General features: G+C 35.9%; 1 protein-coding gene across 3 annotated transcripts in view; it reads right to left on the bottom strand.

Annotated features, from left to right (window-relative positions):
• The window catches only part of LOC107552377 (proteolipid protein DM gamma-like), a 62,983-nt gene that overhangs the window by 35,640 nt on the left and 6,040 nt on the right, over positions 1-21,303 (bottom strand). Inside the window, exon 1 of one of the 3 annotated variants that reach the window (XM_016234238.1) lies at positions 8,768-9,130. The exons of the other annotated variants lie outside the window; for them this stretch is intronic. Within the exon in view, the coding sequence (XP_016089724.1) occupies positions 8,768-8,831 (64 nt within the window). The 5' untranslated portion in view covers positions 8,832-9,130. Of the gene's footprint in view, positions 1-8,767; positions 9,131-21,303 lie in introns of those variants that run through there. 3 annotated transcript variants of the gene reach the window in all.

The following is a 21,303-nucleotide window of genomic DNA, read 5'->3' as shown; positions in this document are numbered from 1 at the left end:
TAGTCGTGTCCTCTTTTGGAAGGCCAAACAAAGTAGTTTCGCTTTCACAACAAAACACAGCGTCACACACGGCGGCCTTGAGTGAGCGGGCGGCCTAGAGTGAGTAGAGGCCGGGGGCTAGAGTGAGGAACGGCCGGCGGGCTGAGTGAGAGGAGTCCGGTGGGCTTGAGAACGGCGTGGCCGGCGGATTCGAAGAAGGAGTGTCCGGCGGGCTTGCGGCAACCACATGTGACGGCCCCGGGCTGGACTCCGCTTCGTCCATGGTGAAAGCCGATCCGGTGATCCACAGTGCGAAGTTGATGTATTTCCTCAGCGACCAGCACGGATTAGCTCCAGGCATGACGAAGCGGATATCGTCCTCTTTTGGAAGGCCAAACAAAGTAGTTTCGCTTTCACAACGAAACACACAGCGCCTTCACGACATGGCGGCAGCAACAATACTACAGTGAGAATAAAAGTTACGCCTTCTTTCTTTGCGTGAACATTTGGGCGGTGTTATGCAAATCTTTCCACATCGTGACGTAGACGGGGGGGCGTGTTAGAACGAGCCGTTTTAGGTAGGCGTGGCTGACTCTTAACTTTTATAAGAATATCTCTTTGGATTTGAGACTTTAGTCTTTGCAACTTTACAGATCTTGTTTATGCACCAAGAGCTTGTAACACTTCAAAGAGAAAGGAAAAATTTAAATAACATCTTATGACCCCTTTAAATTTAAAATATAAAAACATGTTTTTTTGTGTGTTTTTCATGGCAGATGGATTGCAATTGAATTGAAATGATTTCCTCAGTTTAATTAAATTATATTCACTGAATATTTTTTATTTTTTCTTGCATATACATTTTTTCCAAGATGAAGTCTCTTCCCAGCTGAAAGATGGAACAGGTGGAACACACTGAAACACAGCAGGGATCATATCATGAGGAATCAAACTGTCCTTGATCTTTTGAGATAAAAGATAGCGTTAAAAGAGCTTGATGTACTATTAGACATACTGTAATTTTTATAACTCAAAACTTCCCCAGACCAAAGCATTTATTGAAACTAAGCTGCAAAATGACTAGTTTTGAACTTAAGCAACTTTTTGCTTCAGCACTTCTGACGTCTCATTGATGAATGCATCAAAATACAGTATAACCGACCATGTTTACACAGTGATGCCATTTGGGTGCTAAAGGGATAGTTCACCCAAAAATTAAGCGAGTACCCTGCTTCTGTGCATTCTTCCTCTTCCAGCTGCTTCTCATTTCACGAGTTCGCACTAACATATAATGTGATTGAGCAATTAGTAGCATATTTGGCGTGCTATCCAGAGGGAGTGCTCCGAGCTCGGGTTAAAGCCCGAACCCAGAGAACTCTACCACATCCCCCATCCCCCATCCTCCATCCTCAGAATGGGATGAAATTAGATTAGTGTTGGGGTGGAGGTGGGATGCTGGAAAACTTTCGTGGAACTGAGGTAAATTGGCTGTATATACATACACGTATTGTGCTTGTTAAGGTGATTAGCTGACGAGCTCCACCTGGGCCAGACTGATTTATTATCTGATCGTGCTCCTCCCAAACCTTGTTAATAAAACATCATATAGCGCATCAACACCAAATTTAGTTCTCTTTCATGCCTTTATGCGGTTTTTATGTTCATGCCGTATGTGAATATCTTATGTAGAGAAAGAAAATGCAAGTGTATCAGAATATTGGTTCTATTCATTTGGTTTTAAAGTAGCATACCTTCTGCTTTTTAATCAAACTGTGTTTTTTTATCAACAGAAAAACACTCACTGCTCTTGACTGAATACAATTTGTAACTTTAATAATGATTCATCTATATTTCATTTCTACAGTGAGAACAATGGCAATGTTGTTTTACATTTGATTTTTAAATTTCTGTACCTGTTAGACCTACCTGAAAAACTTATAGCACTGTTTATTTAATTTGTATCTTTGTTCTGTTTAGCTGTTATTATTTTATTACCAAGTGTTTTCTCTTTAATGATGTTTAAACTTTATGTTAGTTAGGCTAGTAGTTAATACAATTTGTAACTTTAATAATGATTCATCTATATTTCATTTCTACAGTGAGAACAATTTTTTTTTACATTTGATTTTTAAATTTCTGTACCTATTAGACCTACCTGAAAAACTTATAGCACTGTTTATTTAATTTGTATCTTTGTTCTGTTTAGCTGTTATTATTTTATTACCAAGTGTTTTCTCTTTAATGATGTTTAAACTTTATGTTAGTTAGGCTAGTAGATTTTGCTGTGGTATCGAATTTGGAATTGAGAATTGTGAAATTTCACTTCGATCTAAAAAAAAAAAAAGGGTTCATAAAACAATTGAAATACTACACAACTACTTCAGATATGTGGTCAAGCACAACATTACATTAATGAATGTTAAGTATGTCAGTGTAAAATATATTTTGTCCTTATCGCATAATAGATACTATTATTCCTAAACATCAAAAGAACTAACTACTGCAAAAAGTGGTGGCCTGCGATTGTTACTGCAATAAGAGAAATTTCTACATATTTTAACCCATATAAAGCAGTTTTATGGCCAGATGTACCAAACAGGGCAGGTTAGGGTTAGGGTTAGGGCAGGGGTGTCAAACTCAATTCCTGGAGGGCCAGAGCCCTGCAGAGTTTAGATTCAACCCAAATAAAAAATTATCATGATTTTAACGGTCAAAAACTGTGAAAATGCTACAGTAAAAACCTGTTAAATGGTTAACAGTAAGTTCCCCTACTATATACGGTGAAAAACTGTAAAAGACATTTCATGTAATTTTACAGTAAAATACCATTTTTGGAAGTGAAAAAGAATGTATAATTTACAGTGAAAAAACGTAAATTGACATTCCCAGAATTCCCTGCGTTGCATTTCAAATTTGATGTTGTTTCTTTGAAATAATTATGTTTCTTCTTAGTTTTTTCTTATCAGTTATGTTTATTAGGGTTGTATGTTACATCTAATGTTGTTAAATGAATGTTTATTGCATTTTTCAGTTTCATTACCATGATTGTGTTTAGTGTTTGTGTGAATGACATTGTGCTCCTTATATAAATATATTAGTATTGGCCTTCTCAGCTTGTGGTGAGCTTTGGTTCATCATGTGACTTTCTCATCACCACCTGATTTTGGTGGTTCTCAGTGTATTACAAAGGTACAAAACAGATTTCAGAGTTTCAATTGGTTTGTATATTAACATTATATCAGTTAATGAAGTACGGTTTTTAATTGTAAATTTAAGTTAAGTCCGTAAATTCTAAAACGTTGCTACCGTGTTTTTTACGGTAAAATTCTGGCAACCACAGCTACAAGTTTTTTTACCATAAATTTTACGGGATTTTTTTTTACAGTGTAATTAAACACACGCGATCCAGCTAATCAAGTCCTTCAAGCTTATTTGAAAACTACATGGTATGTGTGTTGGAGCAGGGTTGGAATAAAACTCTGGACGGCTAAACTGAGTTTGACACCCCTGGGTTAGGGTATTATTAAAGTAATGCATTTAGGTTGGTTAATTCATTCATTCATTCATTCATAATATTTTTTACCTAAAAGCAGTTACTTTAGATGTTACCATTTTAGGTTGCCATTTTTTCATATATATATGAATCAACAGAAAACATGATCGTCAAACTGTGTAATGTTACTGGCTGATGTAGCACCTTTTGCTCTGTATATCTTTCTGAAGGATCCTAATAGGAAAGAATAGTTGAATATTATTTTTAACAGATTCAAAATTCGCTGATTATTTCAAAACAATCTTAACAGTTCGTCACACTTTTTGGCATTGTTTTCCTGTCACTAAAAAATATAATATGAAAATTTACCATTAAAAATGCACCACAAAAGAATAGATTTTTATTTTAAATTAAACTTTGTTGATTCCATCTCTGAAAATCTTAACAAAGTATAACAATAATAATAATTTGCACAGTTTGATGTGATCTGAACTGACTTTCGTTAGATTTAATCACCATTGGTAGCGCGATTTATTGTAAAATGTTTTTTCAGTTGGTCAGAACAAAACTGGCAGACATGTTACTTGTTCAGATGACATTTTCCGGTGAAACTTCTTATTTTGGACATACTACCAAGACGTAGTATCTGTAATTCTGAAGTACAGTGAATATCCACACTGGTGTGTTGACTGACAGCCCACACATACACCTCAAAACATTAGACTCATCAGTGCTGAAGAGCCGTGCCAATACACAACCCATGTAAAGATGATAATTCCACAAATAACTGCAATTGCAGGTTTCAAACAGAGACGGTGACAAAGAGGCAAAACTTACGGACTGCAGCTTTAAAGCCACAATTGCAGGTTACCAATTTTTGCAGTAGGTCATTAGCTTTAAACATTTCTTTAAAACTGGACAAAAGCTTAATGCATAAATTATAAATAAGACATCACTATGAATACATATGTTTTTTCTCTCTGATAGAGAGATGATAAAAAAGGGATCAAAGAACAGCAGATTGCGCACCAGTGGGCCGAGTGGAGAGGATCCATATACAGGAGGATGAATGGCATCATGCAGGAACAGGACATGCTGTGCCAACCTGCCTGTTAGTGCTGTTCATACCTATATACAACACAAATTTACACAAACACAGGCCAATATTCATACACAGGTACATGTAAACACACAAAAACATGCATGCACAAGCACACTTGTGGAAACACTCGCCCACACTCTCTTACACATACACAAAAGTGAATAAACAGCCATGTGAGTTTGCGCCGGCAGATGGAGGCTGTCAGCATGCCCTGAGTGAGCTGTTCCAAATGAGAGGCACATGAGGTTGTCTTTCCTCTCTATGATTACTCTCACATGCTCACAGTACTTGGCAATCGTGAGGAAAGGCTAGGCTGAGCATATCAGCATTTGGGACTGAGAAATGTATTAGGTGTTGGTCACAAATTGTTTCAACTTTATTTATATAGTGAAAGTGAATCAATTCTCTATCAATTCTCCCATTATTGGCGTGGGAAGCATAAACAATAGGCTAAACATTAGTTACCAGCATTTGCATTGCAACTTAGGTTAACAGAAAGTAAAACCTGAAAATTGAAAATGAGATCATTTCAGTTATAGAATGCAGCTGTAACTCCTGTTTAAAACCAAATAGTGGGTGAATGTAACCGTATATAGTGCTCTAAAACGTATTGTACTGCTGTGCTAGAGAGAGGAAGGGGGAATTTAAATAGGCAGAGATTGAGGGAGAGAGTGAGAGAGAGAGGAGAATGAAAGTGGGAAGTAGTATGGGAACAGAGATCAGGGAAACTGATACAGGGTAATGAAAAGCCCAGTGTATAGACTACAGGCAGCACAAACATACACAGCCCTCATACTCCACACTAAAAAATGGTAACCTAAAAATAGTAACATCTACATTAACTGGTTTTATTCAAGTCAAAACCTATTACTTAACCTCACTGAATTAACCTAAATATATTAATTTATACCGATATTCAAATCAGAAATAGCTCTTTAAGGTACCAATTTCAGGTTACTACTTTTTACAGAGCAGAAGAGAGATGCTAAAAACACTAAGAAAAAAAATGTAAATTGTAAATGTAATTCTAAATGTAATTCCTGTGTTCAGATTACAGTTACTGACCTTTAATTACATAATACTTGGTACACATATTTGTTAAATTTGTGCAAGTATTTTGAATGTGTATTCATTTATTCACCTCTAATTACACTCTTAAGAACTAATTACTTATTATTACTCTATTTGTATCTATTAGTACCTCCCAATGTATAGGAAAACTTAGTAGTGTTTTAGAAAATTACTTGAAAACAATCTGTAGTAAATTATTTTGAGTACCTTCCCCCACACTGCTATATTGAACACTAACACCAAATAAATGTGCCAAGAAAATAAATACTGTACATTAACCTGAGAAAAATGTCTTTATCTGCATGTCTGTGCATCAATTCTTTCATCTCTTAGTATAGAGAAGTTATCTAAGCTGTGCAAGTTTGAATCTATCCTGACATGGTTCAACCATGGTCATCATCTGTTTCTGAACATCCACAAGTGTACCTTAATGTCAACAATGTCAATATTGGTCAAATGGCTAAAAGCAGACCACAGGTTTTTTTTCCATTATAGTACAGTAGACAAAACATGTGAACAGTTATTTCCTGTGAGCCAACCTCTTAAATAAGAAGTTACAGGTCTGTGAGAGCCAGAAATCTTGCTTGTTTGTAGGTGACCAAATACTTATTTTACCGAGGAATTTACCAATTAATTCTTTAAAAATCCTACAATGTGATTTTCTGGATTTTTTTTCTAATTTTGTCTCTCATAGTTGAGGTATACCTATGATGAAAATTACAGGCCTCTCTCATCTTTTTAAGTGGGAGAACTTGCACAATTGGTGGCTGACTAAATACTTTTTTGCCCCACTGTATTTCCTGACTGCAAAATCAGATGTTAAAAATACAATGACTCTTATGGTGATGAGAGATCATTGTCATTTTCTTTTTTATCTTTTCCACATTTACTACATGTCCCTCCCCTTTCATGTCACAAAAATGATGTAATCCTTTTGATGTCGAAAGTGCAGGAGTTATATAAAAAGAGAAGTGTGTACATGCCGCCTCTTCTGCCCTCCTTCTGTGCATGTGAGAGAAAAATAAGAAAGTGCAAGAGAAAGGAAGACTCTACTCTATCAGTTCTCCCATCATTGGCGTGGGAAGCATAAACAAGTACCACAGTACACTATTAATCAAGAGCAATTGTATGGCACATCAGAAAGTACAATGAATGTCAAATGGTACTGGTAAGGGATTAATACTGTACAATATATTTGATGGACACTGAACTATGTCCAAAATAAGGAATGATGAAAAAAAATGCTATATTAACAAAAACACAAGCATATGTGCCTGCAGCAAATTAAGCTTAAAAACACTTGTTTATCTGGTCTCTGAACAATTTTTGTAACCATCCAGTCTATTTTGCATATTCTGAATTATCCAGCAATTATGAAATATGTAACAGTATATTCACCACAAAGCCAACAACATGCATTAGAAAATGAATCAATTCAAGTCCATTTTGACTTCTAAAATCAATCAACCCATCCAGGTTTTCTGTACCTTATTACTGAGCAAAGCATCAAAGCATCTGTTTCAAAGTAACTGGTGCCTTAAAGGGGAACTTCACAGCTAAGAAGATGAGCTTAAAATGGGCTGTCTATGCAGAAACATGGAAAACACCTATAATGCACTTTGATTTTGCACCACCACCCTAATCTGACTGTCAGTGGGTGAGAATAAATAAGCAAAACACACTGCCTATTTACATACACTACCAAGAAAGTTAGTTGAAATTGGCAAACGTATCCTTTAAGTGAACAAATATATGCCTCTAAAGCGGAATCTGGCAAAGAATGACCATTAGCATCTACAGTAAGCTGACCTGATATAGACCAGCAGTTCTTGCAAATACATCAAATTTTCATACATTTTACTTGTGACACATTTGGTACAATTAGGTCTCTCTCTCCATAATGTATTAATCTAATCATGCTGGAGGCAAACTGTTCCAAATTTAACATGGAAGAGAGGATAAGAACACAGTGGAAAGAATACAGGCATATAGAATCATCTGCTTGAATGTCATGATAGTCTTGATTTTATGAGCAGTGAATATTAACAAAGATAGGTTACATCTCCAGTGGTTCAAGTCATAGTTATATGATGAAGCAAATGCACCAGTGGGTGGAGTGAAGGAGCATTCTCCTTGTTGCTTTGATGCTTGTGGAAAACTTGGACTTTATTGCACAACAGCACAGTTATCAAATCCATAACACTGTCAACATAACAATATTACACAAATAGTCAAGAAGCAAGAATAAAAAGTCTGTGGTGGGGAGGGTCAAGAGGGGAGTCCAGAATAATCACTGAACTCAGAAATCACAAATAACCTGCATTTACAGACACTCCCGCGATTTTTTGGAGAGTACCCTGGTATATGGCTCTTTGAGGGCAGGTGTTCTTCAGGTGCTATAGGTTCCACTACAGTGTTCGTTTACATATTCAAAGCATGCATTCGGCTTCCATATCTGATACTTTTATTTTGCGAACGCGGTAAAAAAAATAATTCAATGACTTTGTCAAAATTTTTTAAATATGTTGAACAGCAAAAGGAATCCATCAAATGTATAAATCAAATGTATCACAACCAGATTAATTCTTCCATTAGTTTTAGCAGCGAACACTACAGCAATGTAAACAACACCTTGAAAACAATGCGACACCTCCATCTCGTCACCATCAACAATACTACCGACAGCAAGACAAAATAACATTTAGAATATCATTAATATAGTGATACGATATAGTATAGCATTTATTATATCAGATTATATCATTATATCAGACACAAGTGTGTTTTTATTGCGGAAAGTAAATCACAGGAGCAGCGCTTATTCAAATCAGCATCGCTCGCCGTGATGGAAACGATTCTCCAAAGACGCAGAGAAGAGATTTGACATCACCAGGGCTCCAAAGGTAGCATAAAAAAAACCCGCATTCCCTAATCGAATAAACGACGTGAAAGAATTTCAATGTTAAGCGAATGACACGAGGAGGATCATAATCACCTCAATCAATACGGCGCGCAAAGCGAAGCCTCCGCAATATAGGTTAAGCCGCTCTCTAAACATCTAGCACGAGCAGAATAAATCCGAGTCGAAATACAAAACAAAACGATTACACACGGTTACAAACCTTTGTTTTCTTCCCTTTCATCCTGATTCTCCTCAGCCGTCGTTTCTGGTTTCATCCCATCCATTTGGAAACGAGTATGTTGGATACACTTCCTTTGCCTGGTCTCTCTCGCTCCCAATACAGGAGTATATTTTACAGTCCACCTCAAATATGTAGATGATTTGTCAGAACGGATTTCGCGTAGATACTTGGTTCATAAACGATAAGAGCTCAGCCGAAGAGGGTCTCGCGTAAAGAAAGACTATAACCTACAAGCAGATACGCGGAGGAGAGAGAATCCGAGAGAGGTGAGGAAAAACAGCCACTCCACTGCCAGTCAGGTTGACATAAACAGATAGTCCCAGCTGTAAACAGTCACACATGCTCTCTCTCCGTCCTCCTCCCTCTCTCTGTCCCCCTCCCTCCCCGAATTGATGGGAGGACAGAAAGAATAAACTGTACTTATTAGGATAGGGGTCACATAGATATGAAGTAAAAGTGAAGTGTGCAAATTGAGACCAGATACAAAGGAACAAAGATGCTTCAACTATTATTTTATTCTAAACATCCACATTTAAAAGGTGTGTGCCGCTTGGGTTTTCAAATAATAAAACAATGGTCAAACAAAGAAATACCATCTGTCTGGAATCCTGTTAAAAATGATTAATTCTTATGCACATGACCTTCTGCTTCATTCAGCTAAACAAAAGACTGGCACGTGGTAAAGTACAACTGTCCAGTTAAGAGAACACACTAAATACCATCTCTATCATTACCATTTAAAGGGTTAGTTCACCCAAAAATGAAAATGATTTCATTTAGCCCATAAATTACTCACCCTCAAGCCATCCTAGGTGTATATGACTTTCTTCTTTCAGATGAATCCAGTCGGAGTTATATAAAAATTTGTCTTTGATCTTTCAAGCTGTTTAATGCCACTCAGCGGGTGTTGAGTGCATCAGTTCAAAAGAAGTTAAATAAAAAGCGCCCATCTTAAACAAAGGGGGTAAACAAAGGCCTCCTGTAGCGAATCAATGCATTTTTGTAAGAAAAATATAAATATTCAAAACGTAGTAATCACTTTAATGTAGCTTGCGCCAGCAGTTGTACACGGAAGCTAGGGGCTGATGAGTTCAGCGTTGCGCATGCGCCGGTGAGTCTCGTGAAAACCAACGTTTGTTAACAGGAGCAAAGGAAGCAAAGTTTCCTTACTTTAGCAAAGGAAAACTAGTCTCCTCTTGGCTTATATCAAAATCCTCCGACATTCTTCTTTACAAATCCTCCTTTTGTACTTCTAATAAGTGACCGTTGTTTTGTTTTTGAGTTTCTGATGTTTCTGAGCAATTCCGCCCTCATACGTCATAAGCCCCGAACTGCTTCCGTGTACAACTTTTGGCGCAAGCTACATTAAAGTGATTATTACGTTTTGAATATGAATATTTTTCTTACAAAAATGCATTGATTCGCCACAGGAGGCCTTTGTTCACCCCCTGGAGCTGTATGAGACACTTTTTTATGGATGGGCGCTTTCTATTTCACTTCTTTTGGACTGATGCATGCAATACCCGCTGAGTGGCATTAAACAGCTTGAAAGATCAAAGACCATTTTTTATATAACTCAGACTGGATTCGTCTGAAAGAAGAAAGTCATATACACCTAGGATGACTTGAGGGTGAGTAATGTATGGGCTAATTTTCATTAGGTGCCTTAAAACCCAGAGGATATAATATTCAGTGATATAATAAACTTCTGTGATATACTAGTCTAAATTGTATGATACATGGAAATGACCCATAAAATGTCTCTATAGTGATTCGTCACCTAGTAATTATAAGGTTCTGCTATTTTTGTCAAAATTGAGTGATTCACATATACCTTCTGTGAAAACTTAGTTACATTATGTGATGTTTTTTTATTAAGTTGTGCACATTTTGGGACTGATGTATGAAAGAGACTTGTTCCACATAACCCATATCACTATATGTAATGCAAAAACTCTTGAAGCTCAATATCTCGAAACTGCTCAGAATGCAGATAGAACCTTATAATTCCAAGGTGACAAATTGTGTTTGTTAAACATTTAATCTTCAGCTCATCATAATTATTTTTTTAATATACACTATTGTGGTACCACTATTGTGGTTTATCACACAACAAAATGGCAACATCTAAATTAAGTGGTTCTGTTTAAGTTAAAAATATTATTTAATATTGTTTAATCAAATTGATTGATTTATACCAACAAAACTACTTGACATGGGTTATGGGTTATGATATGGGTTATATGATGTAAAACCATATAACCAAAAGTTAGGCTCATCAACCATAACTCCTTCAAAAACAGCTAGAAACATTGGAGTTGTGATTGATGATAAGCTGAATTCATCAGACCACATTGCTAAAACTGCTTGGTCCTGCAGATTTGCTTTATACAACATTAGGAAGATCAGGCCCTTTCTTTCAGAACATGCTTCACAACTCCTTGTTCAAGCTCTTGTTCTGTCCAGGCTGGATTATTGCAATGCTCTCTTGGAAGGTCTTCCAGCCACTTCTATCAAACCTCTACAATTAATCCAAAATTCATTTTTAACGAGCCGAAAAGAAAGCATGTCACACCTCTGTTCATCAATTTGCACTGGCTACCAATAGCTGCTTGCATAAAATTCAAGGCATTAATGTTTGCCTACAAAACCACCACTGGCTCTGCACCCATTTACCTAAATTCATTACTTCAGAGTTATGTGCCCTCTAGAAGCTTGCATTCTGCAAGTGAACAGCGTATTATTGTGCCATCTCAAAGAGGCACAAAATCACTTTCACAGACTTTTTCATGAACTGTTCCCTCCTGGTGGAATGACCTGCCCAACTCAATCCGAGCAGCTGAGTCCTTAACCATCTTCAAGAAATGACTAAAAACACGTCTGTTCCACCTTTATTTGACCCTCTAATTCTAACACTTTCTATTCTATTTTAATTCTACTTTATCTATATTTATCTTCTTTTTTTTATAAAAAAAACACTAGCTTTCTATTTTTTTCTATTCTATCTACTTGTTTTTCTTTGTGTGTGTGTGTGTGTGTGTATGTGTGTGTATAATATATATCTACCTTGCTACGTATACTGGGTTTGGCTAACCGAGATTTGTCATTTGCACTTATATATTGTTGCCCTTTTGTTAGTTTTGACTGCTTTTATTGTCCTCATTTATAAATTGCTTTGGATTAAAGTGTCTGCTAGATGACTAAATGTAAATGTAAATGTAAATGTAGAAATATATCTATAAAGTAACATTTGCAGGTTACCGCTTTATGCTGTGCATAAAAATACAAAAGTGGACTGAGAAAGTTGTAGTAGAGAGATTATTGTCCACCTCATTAAATCACCTTCCTTCCTCAGGCATCAAAAACACAGCAAGTAAAGGAATGTGAGTGGTGGTGGATGTGCTGTAAACAACTTCAAACTTCTGGTTGTAATTTAGAGTTCTTACCTCCTTTAAAATGTCACATTTTACAAGCAGTTTAGGATGAAATATACAGTTTGTGTCAACAAGTTTAAGCCTATGAGTCTATCTTCTAATTCCTGGAAGGTTGCTGAACAGACACAACCTTGTCTTGGTGGATGAGGAGAGATTAGATCTTTAATTATGCCTCTCACTGAAATTATTTATAGTAATGGACTGAGGCATAATAAGAACAAATCAGGAGGATAACTTTTGTGTATTTAAATTTATCTGAAAGATATGTGCCCTAACATGAATCAATGACAGTTTTCAGATAGACACCAAATGAAAAATCTCACAAGTGTCTCTTTTCTTTGTTTTTGCTGCTATTTGTCATCAAAAGTCACATTTAAGACTATTGGGGGGTAGAGTCATAGGATGCCATGGGACACACTGGAACTTGTCATGAGCCGAAAAGTGAAATTGTTCTCTATACACCCTCGGAGCACAACAGCCCCCCTCTCCCTCAAAATCACTTCATAATCCCTCATGGCTGTAGTTTAATTACTCTGTTCGCTGTTTATTAACAGGGACAATAGCTACATTTGATGTCTCCAGAGAAGCTCAGAGTAAGAGCCATTTAGCTAACAATAGAGAAAATAAAGGATGCACATTTATGTTGCAGAACTTCATAATGCCAACAAACTGTAAACCAATAAAAAGCCTTCTATGAAAATGGTTTAGGACTAATCTGAGTTTAAGACCACATTAATAATTCATAACAGCAGAACCAGCTGTGAGTAAAATAAAAGATAAAATTGTGATTCTTCATAAGAAAAAAAAATGAAGTGAAATTGTTCTCTATACACCCTCGGAGCACAACAGCCCCCCTCTCCCTCAAAATCACTTCATAATCCCTCATGGCTGTAGTTTAATTACTCTGTTCGCTGTTTATTAACAGGGACAATAGCTACATTTGATGTCTCCAGAGAAGCTCAGAATAAGAGCCATTTAGCTAACAATAGAGAAAATAAAGGATGCACATTGGCTGCAATTTATGTTGCAGAACTTCATAATGCCAACAAACTGTAAACCAATAAAAAGCCTTCTATGAAAATGGTTTAGGACTAATCTGAGTTTAAGACCACATTAATAATTCATAACAGCAGAACCAGCTGTGAGTAAAATAAAAGATAAAATTGTGATTCTTCATAAGAAAAAAAAATTAAGTGGGTAACTAAGGATTTTCATGTAATTTTTTAATGACCACAGAAGAAAACATAAAAAAAGACAAAAGAATAGTATAGACAAAAAAGAAACTATAAGATAATAGCAGAAAGCACCAACAATAAAACTAAATGACATGGTACACATTAAATTCTTAATCTGATTTTTTATATTAGTGTTTAATATGGTCTGAGTAAAGAGTTTTTATTCCTGTTGAACAAAGCAATATTTCCTTTTAGAAATGTACATTTTACTACTTATAATAATTATAAATTATTATTATTTTACCCATAATAAAAAAAAATTACATACAGGGAAAATGTCTTTCAAGTTTTTTCAAATAAGCAGCCCACCAAACTTCACAGAAGGATTTTCATGTAATTTTTTAATGACCACAGAAGAAAACATAAAAAAAGACAAAAGAATAGTATAGACAAAAAAGAAACTATAAGATAATAGCAGAAAGCACCAACAATAAAACTAAATGACATGGTACACATTAAATTCTTAATCTGATTTTTTATATTAGTGTTTAGTATGGTCTGAGTAAAGAGTTTTTATTCCTGTTGAACAAAGCAATATTTCCTTTTAGAAATGTACATTTTACTACTTATAATAATTATAAATTATTATTATTTTACCCATAATAAAAAAAAATTACATACAGGGAAAATGTCTTTCAAGTTTTTTCAAATAAGCAGCCCACCAAACTTCACAGGAAACGATTAAAAAAATCTAAATAAATAGCAGACAAACGGTATATTCACATTAAAAGCAGATTTGCACTGGAACAATGGCACAACCCCAATGCACCTTGCAGATGGAAGTACAGAATGCAATAGAAGAAAGTTCAAGACTCTAATTTCATTAATAACTCCCAGATGTGCTGTTTGATTTATTTATGAGAAAAAGCATAAAATCTGGGTTACCAAAATAAATTACATTAGCGACACTGAATGCAAATACACATAATGTATGGCTCCAGACATGTGACCCAAAGCTCAGTGAGCATCAAAGAGGTCTATTTATACCAAAATCCACAAAAATATTTCTTGGGCTACATTAAGACAAAATTCATTATTATTTTACCCATAATAAAAAAAAATTACATACAGGGAAAATGTCTTTCAAGTTTTTTCAAATAAGCAGCCCACCAAACTTCACAGGAAACGATTAAAAAAATCTAAATAAATAGCAGACAAACGGTATATTCACATTAAAAGCAGATTTGCACTGGAACAATGGCACAACCCCAATGCACCTTGCAGATGGAAGTACAGAATGCAATAGAAGAAAGTTCAAGACTAATTTCATTAATAACTCCCAGATGTGCTGTTTGATTTATTTATGAGAAAAAGCATAAAATCTGGGTTAGCAAAATAAATTACATTAGCGACACTGAATGCAAATACACATAATGTATGGCTCCAGACATGTGACCCAAAGCTCAGTGAGCATCAAAGAGGTCTATTTATACCAAAATCCACAAAAATATTTCTTGGGCTACATTAAGACAAAATTCCCTCCCATAGGATAGGTGGCGCTGTTCGACAAACGCACCTTCAAAAGGTCTAACCAGCTGTCACTGATAAGAGAGTAAAAGAAATACAATGTCACTTGGGTAAAATAGCACAATGTATGCAATGGATTCATATTGATCTCATGTCTCAGTCTGCAAATTTTCTTCAAAATCAGAAAAAAAGAGACTGAACTCCACTAAAAAAAACATTGGATTGTCGATTTGTGAATACTAGCATTCAGTGTAAATAGGTCTTTATAAACCCCTGCCCTAAGCCCATGTGAAGCAGGATTTCCAGATGCATAATAAATACTTTAAGATGGTGTGTATAGTTGCCTTTAAAAATATAGCTCCAATGAGGGTGAAAACATTTGGTCAGAATTCTACTTATGTTGCTGAACTTGTCATTTTTCGCAACTGATCACAGCTAAATCAAATCAAACCAATATACTGCACACAAAAAATAGTTTTATGTGTATTAAGGCCTGTTCACATCAAGAACAACACCTACAAAGATAATTAAAACTATAACTGAATCAACACTGAACTGACTGGAGCTACACAATGACACTAAATGTTGGAGCTTTTTTACAGCAGAATTTGAATTTGTCTATTTTTTTTAAGTTTGCGTCATTGATTTTGTTGTTTTCCTGTTTGATACTGTAAAGCTGCTTTGACACAATATTGTATAAAGTGCAATAAAAATAATGTGACTTAACTAAAACGATAACTGTATAGCATCCACACCAACGCACAATAATATTGTTTATTATTCTGTTTAATATGTCGCCTACCACTTTAAATGCTCAAGCTCTTTAAATCAGGATGGATTCTGATTGGCTTTCAATGTTTTTATGGTTCATCAGCTAAAAAAAAAACGCTCTGAAAGTGATTCCAACGATATCATTCCTCGTTTTTGTTATGATGTTGATGTCACTATTCTCATAGAATTAGATCAATTATTAAAACTTTATAGTTATCGCTATAGTTATTGTCCTTGGCGTGAACTAGCCTTTATTCTACCTCTTCACATATAGTTACATTCTATAGTAGGCTATGTCACATTTGGCAATCCAGACATATGGTTGGTCTAGTCTAGTTAATGTGAGACAGAACAACCCAGTGGACACATCTCTCCAGTAATGAGCCCATTACTGTTCTTTTATGTGCACTGACTAGAGAGTTAATGTGGAAATATGGGTTACAGCACATTGAAAGGTTTCCTTTTGAAGTCCTATAAACAAAAAAACAATTAAAGTTGACAGACAGGGCCTAGTACGGTTCCACTTTGGAGGGAGGTCTTCGGTGAGACCAGAATGATGCCTCAGGTGTCAAAAGTTTAAAGATACTGCAAAGTAAAACAAAGAGATGGACTGACTTGTGAATTGTGAGATAAAAAGTTTGAATATTTTTGCTGGGAACAGAGAGATGCAAGTTAAAGGTAAAGTGTGTCATTTGTATTTGATGTTAAAATACTGTCTCCTATTCCAGCTTATTATTATGCAAAACAACTGTAAGTAATCCACAGGTAGGTTTCCTCCAAAACGTGTCATTCTAAACTATGTGACTGTTACACCATAGCTCTATGTGTTGCCTGACAAAGCAACACTGGCTTAACCAATAGTGGGGTTGAGAAGTAAATACTCCATTTACTATGAAATCAACATCAAAGAAGCAATGAACATTTCAACAGAACAACAAAAGAAAGGCACAAGGCTCATGTGCTCCTGTAATTTGACTTTACAATATCTGCCCCTAACTAACCCCAGATTTTTATGCAACCCACTTGGCCAATTTAAATAAGTACTTTAGTTTTGTGGCGCATTTACACAGAGTACTGCTGTTTAATGCCAAGAGAACTCATGACAGTGTCTCTATAGCAACATGTTAGCACTGCTGAGAGACAAAAGTAGGAATGTTAGGAGAGGTTTTAATCATTCAAAACTGCTATGAATCAACACTCGGGTATTGCATAAAGTATCTACATATTCCATATACAGGTTTAATACCAGTTATTTTCTCATTAAACAATCATAACATCAGAACATTAGACAGTCACACTTGTTCAATTGAGTAGTTTTACATTTGTTAGATTGCAGCTCCATTTTAAAATGGTATAGTCAAGCAAAATATCAGTTATCTGTATCAGCCACAATAAGCTCTGAATCATCGATTAGTATCAACCTTTAAATTCCATAATGGTGCATCCCTAACCAACACACACACACACACACACACACAGAGAGACACACACACACACACACACAAATATATGGAACTTGATTATTAATTATTAATAACAGTCCTTATTGCTTTTGAAAACAGTTTTTGCAGCTTAATATTTTTGTGGAAACCATGATGCCTTTTTCATGATTCTTTGATAAATAAAAAGTTCTACAGAACCGCATTTGTTTGAAATAGAAATCTTTTGTAACATTATAAATATCTTTGTTGTCACTTTTGACCAATTTAATGTGTTCTTGCTGAATAAAAGTATACATTTCTTTATCTATTTTTTTTTATCTTACCTTAAACTTTTAATAGTATTCTATCATGTTTTCCACAAAAATATGAAGCAGCAACACTGTTTTCAATATTGACAATAATAAGAAATTTTTCTTGAGCAGCAAATCAGCACATTAGAATGATTTAAGAAGGATCCAGTGACACTGAAGACTGAAGTAATAGCATCAGAACATTACAATTTAAAATTACTTCTCTATTTCAATAATATTTCACAATTTTACGGTTTTCTTCATATTTCGGTTTTCTTCATAAAAAAAAAAACGGCATTATTCCAAACTTTTTACCGGTAGTGTATAAATAATTATCTTTGCCCAAATAAAACAAAAACCTATCACTAACATACAGAGATGAATGCATAAAACAAATGCAAACACAAGAAATAGAGTTTGTTGCTGATGCCTTAGTCTAATCCGAGTGGTTCAAACAGGCTAAATAGGCTGATAGTTTGGGTGGGTTTTTACTCCACAGAAGCATCCATGATTATGTGCAACTTTACAAGCTTATGTCATCAGCTGTCAGTTGTGGCTGTGACTAAACCAAGTAGTGGGACACAGAGACAAAAGAGAACATGGCAGGAGGGATATGAACTGGGGAACCATCTTCTGTTACACCTGTATGTAGAAAACATAATTTGGTCTATTCTGATATAACTTAAAAAAAAAAAAAAACTTAATGGGTAGTTTACCCAAAAATTCTGTCATCATTTATTCACACTCAAGTTATTCCAAACCAAATCAAAAGAAGATATTTTAAAGAATATCTTTTCACTACCATCAACTGTTTGATTATCAACATTATTCAAAATATATTTTGTGATCAACAGAAGAAAGATACTCATACAGGTTTGGAACAACTTGAGGGTGAGTACAGGATGATAGATTTTCATTTTTGTTGTTGTTATTGTTGTTGTTGAACCATACCTTTAACTTAATTATATGAATAAGACTACTTGTGTAAAACTGTTGCTATTAAACTTTATGAAAACTACATATATCTCCAGCAGCTTACCACAAAGTTGGTATTAACCTTGGATGCTGACAAATACTTCAAACTGACAGGGTAAAAGAAAAGCACACACACACACACACACACACACACACATACACACACACACACACACACACACACCACAAAACTAAACAAAAAAGTTTTTGTAAAAAGACTCTTGATCGGATGTCCTATAAACAGGCCAAATCTCCTGCTCTGAGAACTGCACAGTGAGAGTGGAAGAGATCATGACGGTGCATCAAGAATGATGAGTATATATTACCTCATCAAAAGCTCATTCACCATCAGTTATCAGTTCACCTAAAATAGGCCAAGAAATAAAAGTGAAATATCTTTCTCACCCCCTCTAAATGATCTGTGTTTTTAAATCCCTCTTTGCAAACCCATAATCCTTTTGGCCCAGATTCTCTAGGGCGGGGACTTAGGATGACATCACAGCAGTGGGCAAGCTGTTCATTCCCAAAGTAAAACTCTGTTTTAAAATATCCGGAAGCAATGCGCAATTTTAATCACAACTGTGGACAATAAAAACTTTGCTTTCAAATAATAGAAAGGTGCGTGCCAGTTATATGCAGTAGCCCCTCACTGCAGAACAAAGATTCAGGGGGCGGGGTTGGATCCACATCTAGGGGGTGGAGATGGTAGTTTTAGGGGTGGGGATGGGTGGGTTTAGGGATCAAGGGGTGGAGACGGGTAGGTTTAGGTATATGTAAGGTGGGAGGAGTTGGATCTGGATCCAACCATGCCCCCTGGATCTTGTGTTCTGCAGTGAGGACCATCTTGTTATATGTAACAATTATGATCATGGAAACTAAATTTGAGGTGACCAGTTGTTACATAACAATTGTGATAACTATGAATTATAATTGTCATTATGAAAACCTGTCATTATTTACTCACCCCATGTCATTTGAAACCCCTTTCTTTCTCCCGTGGAACACAAACAGCACATTTTTTCCATATAATGAAACTGATGTGTTGTCATTTGGTTCTTATGCCATGTGACAATAGTGTGCCCCCAAAAATGACTTATTGGCAGGTCAGAAGGAAGAGGAGATGCAGCCCTATAACAGCCAAGAAATGTAGCAGATTTACACAGGATAGTAATGATAATACCCAACAAAAGAGTGATCAAACTGAGGGCATATACAGTAAATACACAACAATCAACTACAGTAGACACAGGTGATACTAATAATTAACCATGGAAACAAATGAGCAAAGTAAAATCAAGACAGCAAAAGAACACACAAACTAAACACAAGAGAAAAGCTCAAACAGAATGTTACATTTGTCTAGAGTTGGGGGAAGATGAATGGGCAAAAAAGTGCTCAGAAAATTCTCACAATGATTTGTTTTGAGATTTAAATATTGGTCTCTATTGTTCTACTTAAATGGTGGCTGGTTTTGTTCTAAGCGAGAGTAAGCATTTCTCTAAAGGTGTTAATGAAAAAAAAATTATACAAAAAATAGTGAATTATGAAAATTACTTTTATTTAATTTTATTTATCTTTTAAAAAGCTTGCGGAAAATATAGTTTTGTGGGAATCATCCTCAATCTTGAACTTGGAAAATCCATTATCTTTATTTAAAGGAGTCATATGATGCTTTTTTAAAGATCATTATTTTGTGTATTTGGTGTATCAGAATATGTTGACATGCTTTAATGTTCAGAAAACACATTATTTTTCAAATACTGTAAATACTGTGGCAAAAAAAAACTACTCAGAAAAGCTGAGAAAAGAGCTTTCAGCAAACGATCCAGCGTCAGTAGGGACTGGTCTGAGGAACATCACCATGTACAAGACACCACCCCCACAGCTTGCGGAGAATCAACAACTGGCTGACGATCTGAATGTGTTTTACTGCAGATTTGAAAAGGATCGTCTACCCCCCCCCATCCGCTCTGATCTGCACTTCACACCTTCACCTACCACCCCTGCAACCCCCCTCCCTCCCTCCCCCACCATTCAACCTGTGCTTAAGGTCTGTGTAGAGGATGTGAACCGGGTCTTCAGGAAGCAGAAATCTAGAAAAGCTTCAGGACCAGATGGTGTTTCACCTGCCTGTTTAAAAGTCTGCGCTGACCAACTGGCCCCCATCTTCACACAGATCTTCAACAGATCATTGGAGCTGTGTGAAGTTCCCTGCTGCTTCAAACGCTCCACCATCATTCCGGTCCCCAAAAAGCCCAAAATCACAGACTTAATGACTACAGACCTGTTGCTCTCACATCTGTGGTTATGAAGTCACTTGAGAGACTGGTCCTGGCCTACCTGAAGGACATCACTAGACCCTTGCTGGATCCTCTTCAGTTTGCAAGAGCTGGCTGTCTGGTGCAGTCTTAACAACCTGGAGCTTAACACTCCCAAAACTGTGGAGATGATCATGGAAAAATCACCTTGGACCCCTCACACCCAGCCCACTCTCTCTTCGAACTGTTGCCTTCTGGCCGACGCTACAGAGCACTGACCACCAGAACAGCCAGGCACAAGAACAGTTTTTTCCCACAGGCGATATTTTCAGTCTGAACAATTAATCTTTCATAATTATACATCGTCCATCACAACTAACATAGTTATATTTATATTAAACTGCACACTTTGTAAATAACATATCCGCACACTAATAAACACATCTGTACATTTATCTAAACAATTAAATTTTTTCCTATACTTCTATTTCTGTATATAGTACATTATTCAGTTTTTCTTTTTTTTATTATATTAGTGTTATATTACATCCCTACTATGTTATTCATATGTATGTCTGCACTATGTTTGTACTTTCTTCTGCACTGGAAGCTCCTGTCGTCAAGTCAAATTCCTTGTGTGTGT

Source organism: Sinocyclocheilus grahami, unplaced genomic scaffold (assembly GCF_001515645.1).
Source record: "Sinocyclocheilus grahami isolate Dianchi unplaced genomic scaffold, SAMN03320097.WGS_v1.1 scaffold448.1, whole genome shotgun sequence".
NCBI classification, from domain to species: domain Eukaryota; kingdom Metazoa; phylum Chordata; class Actinopteri; order Cypriniformes; family Cyprinidae; genus Sinocyclocheilus; species Sinocyclocheilus grahami.
Note: the sequence above shows the minus strand (reverse complement) of the source record. Positions and strands in the feature narration are given on the sequence as shown.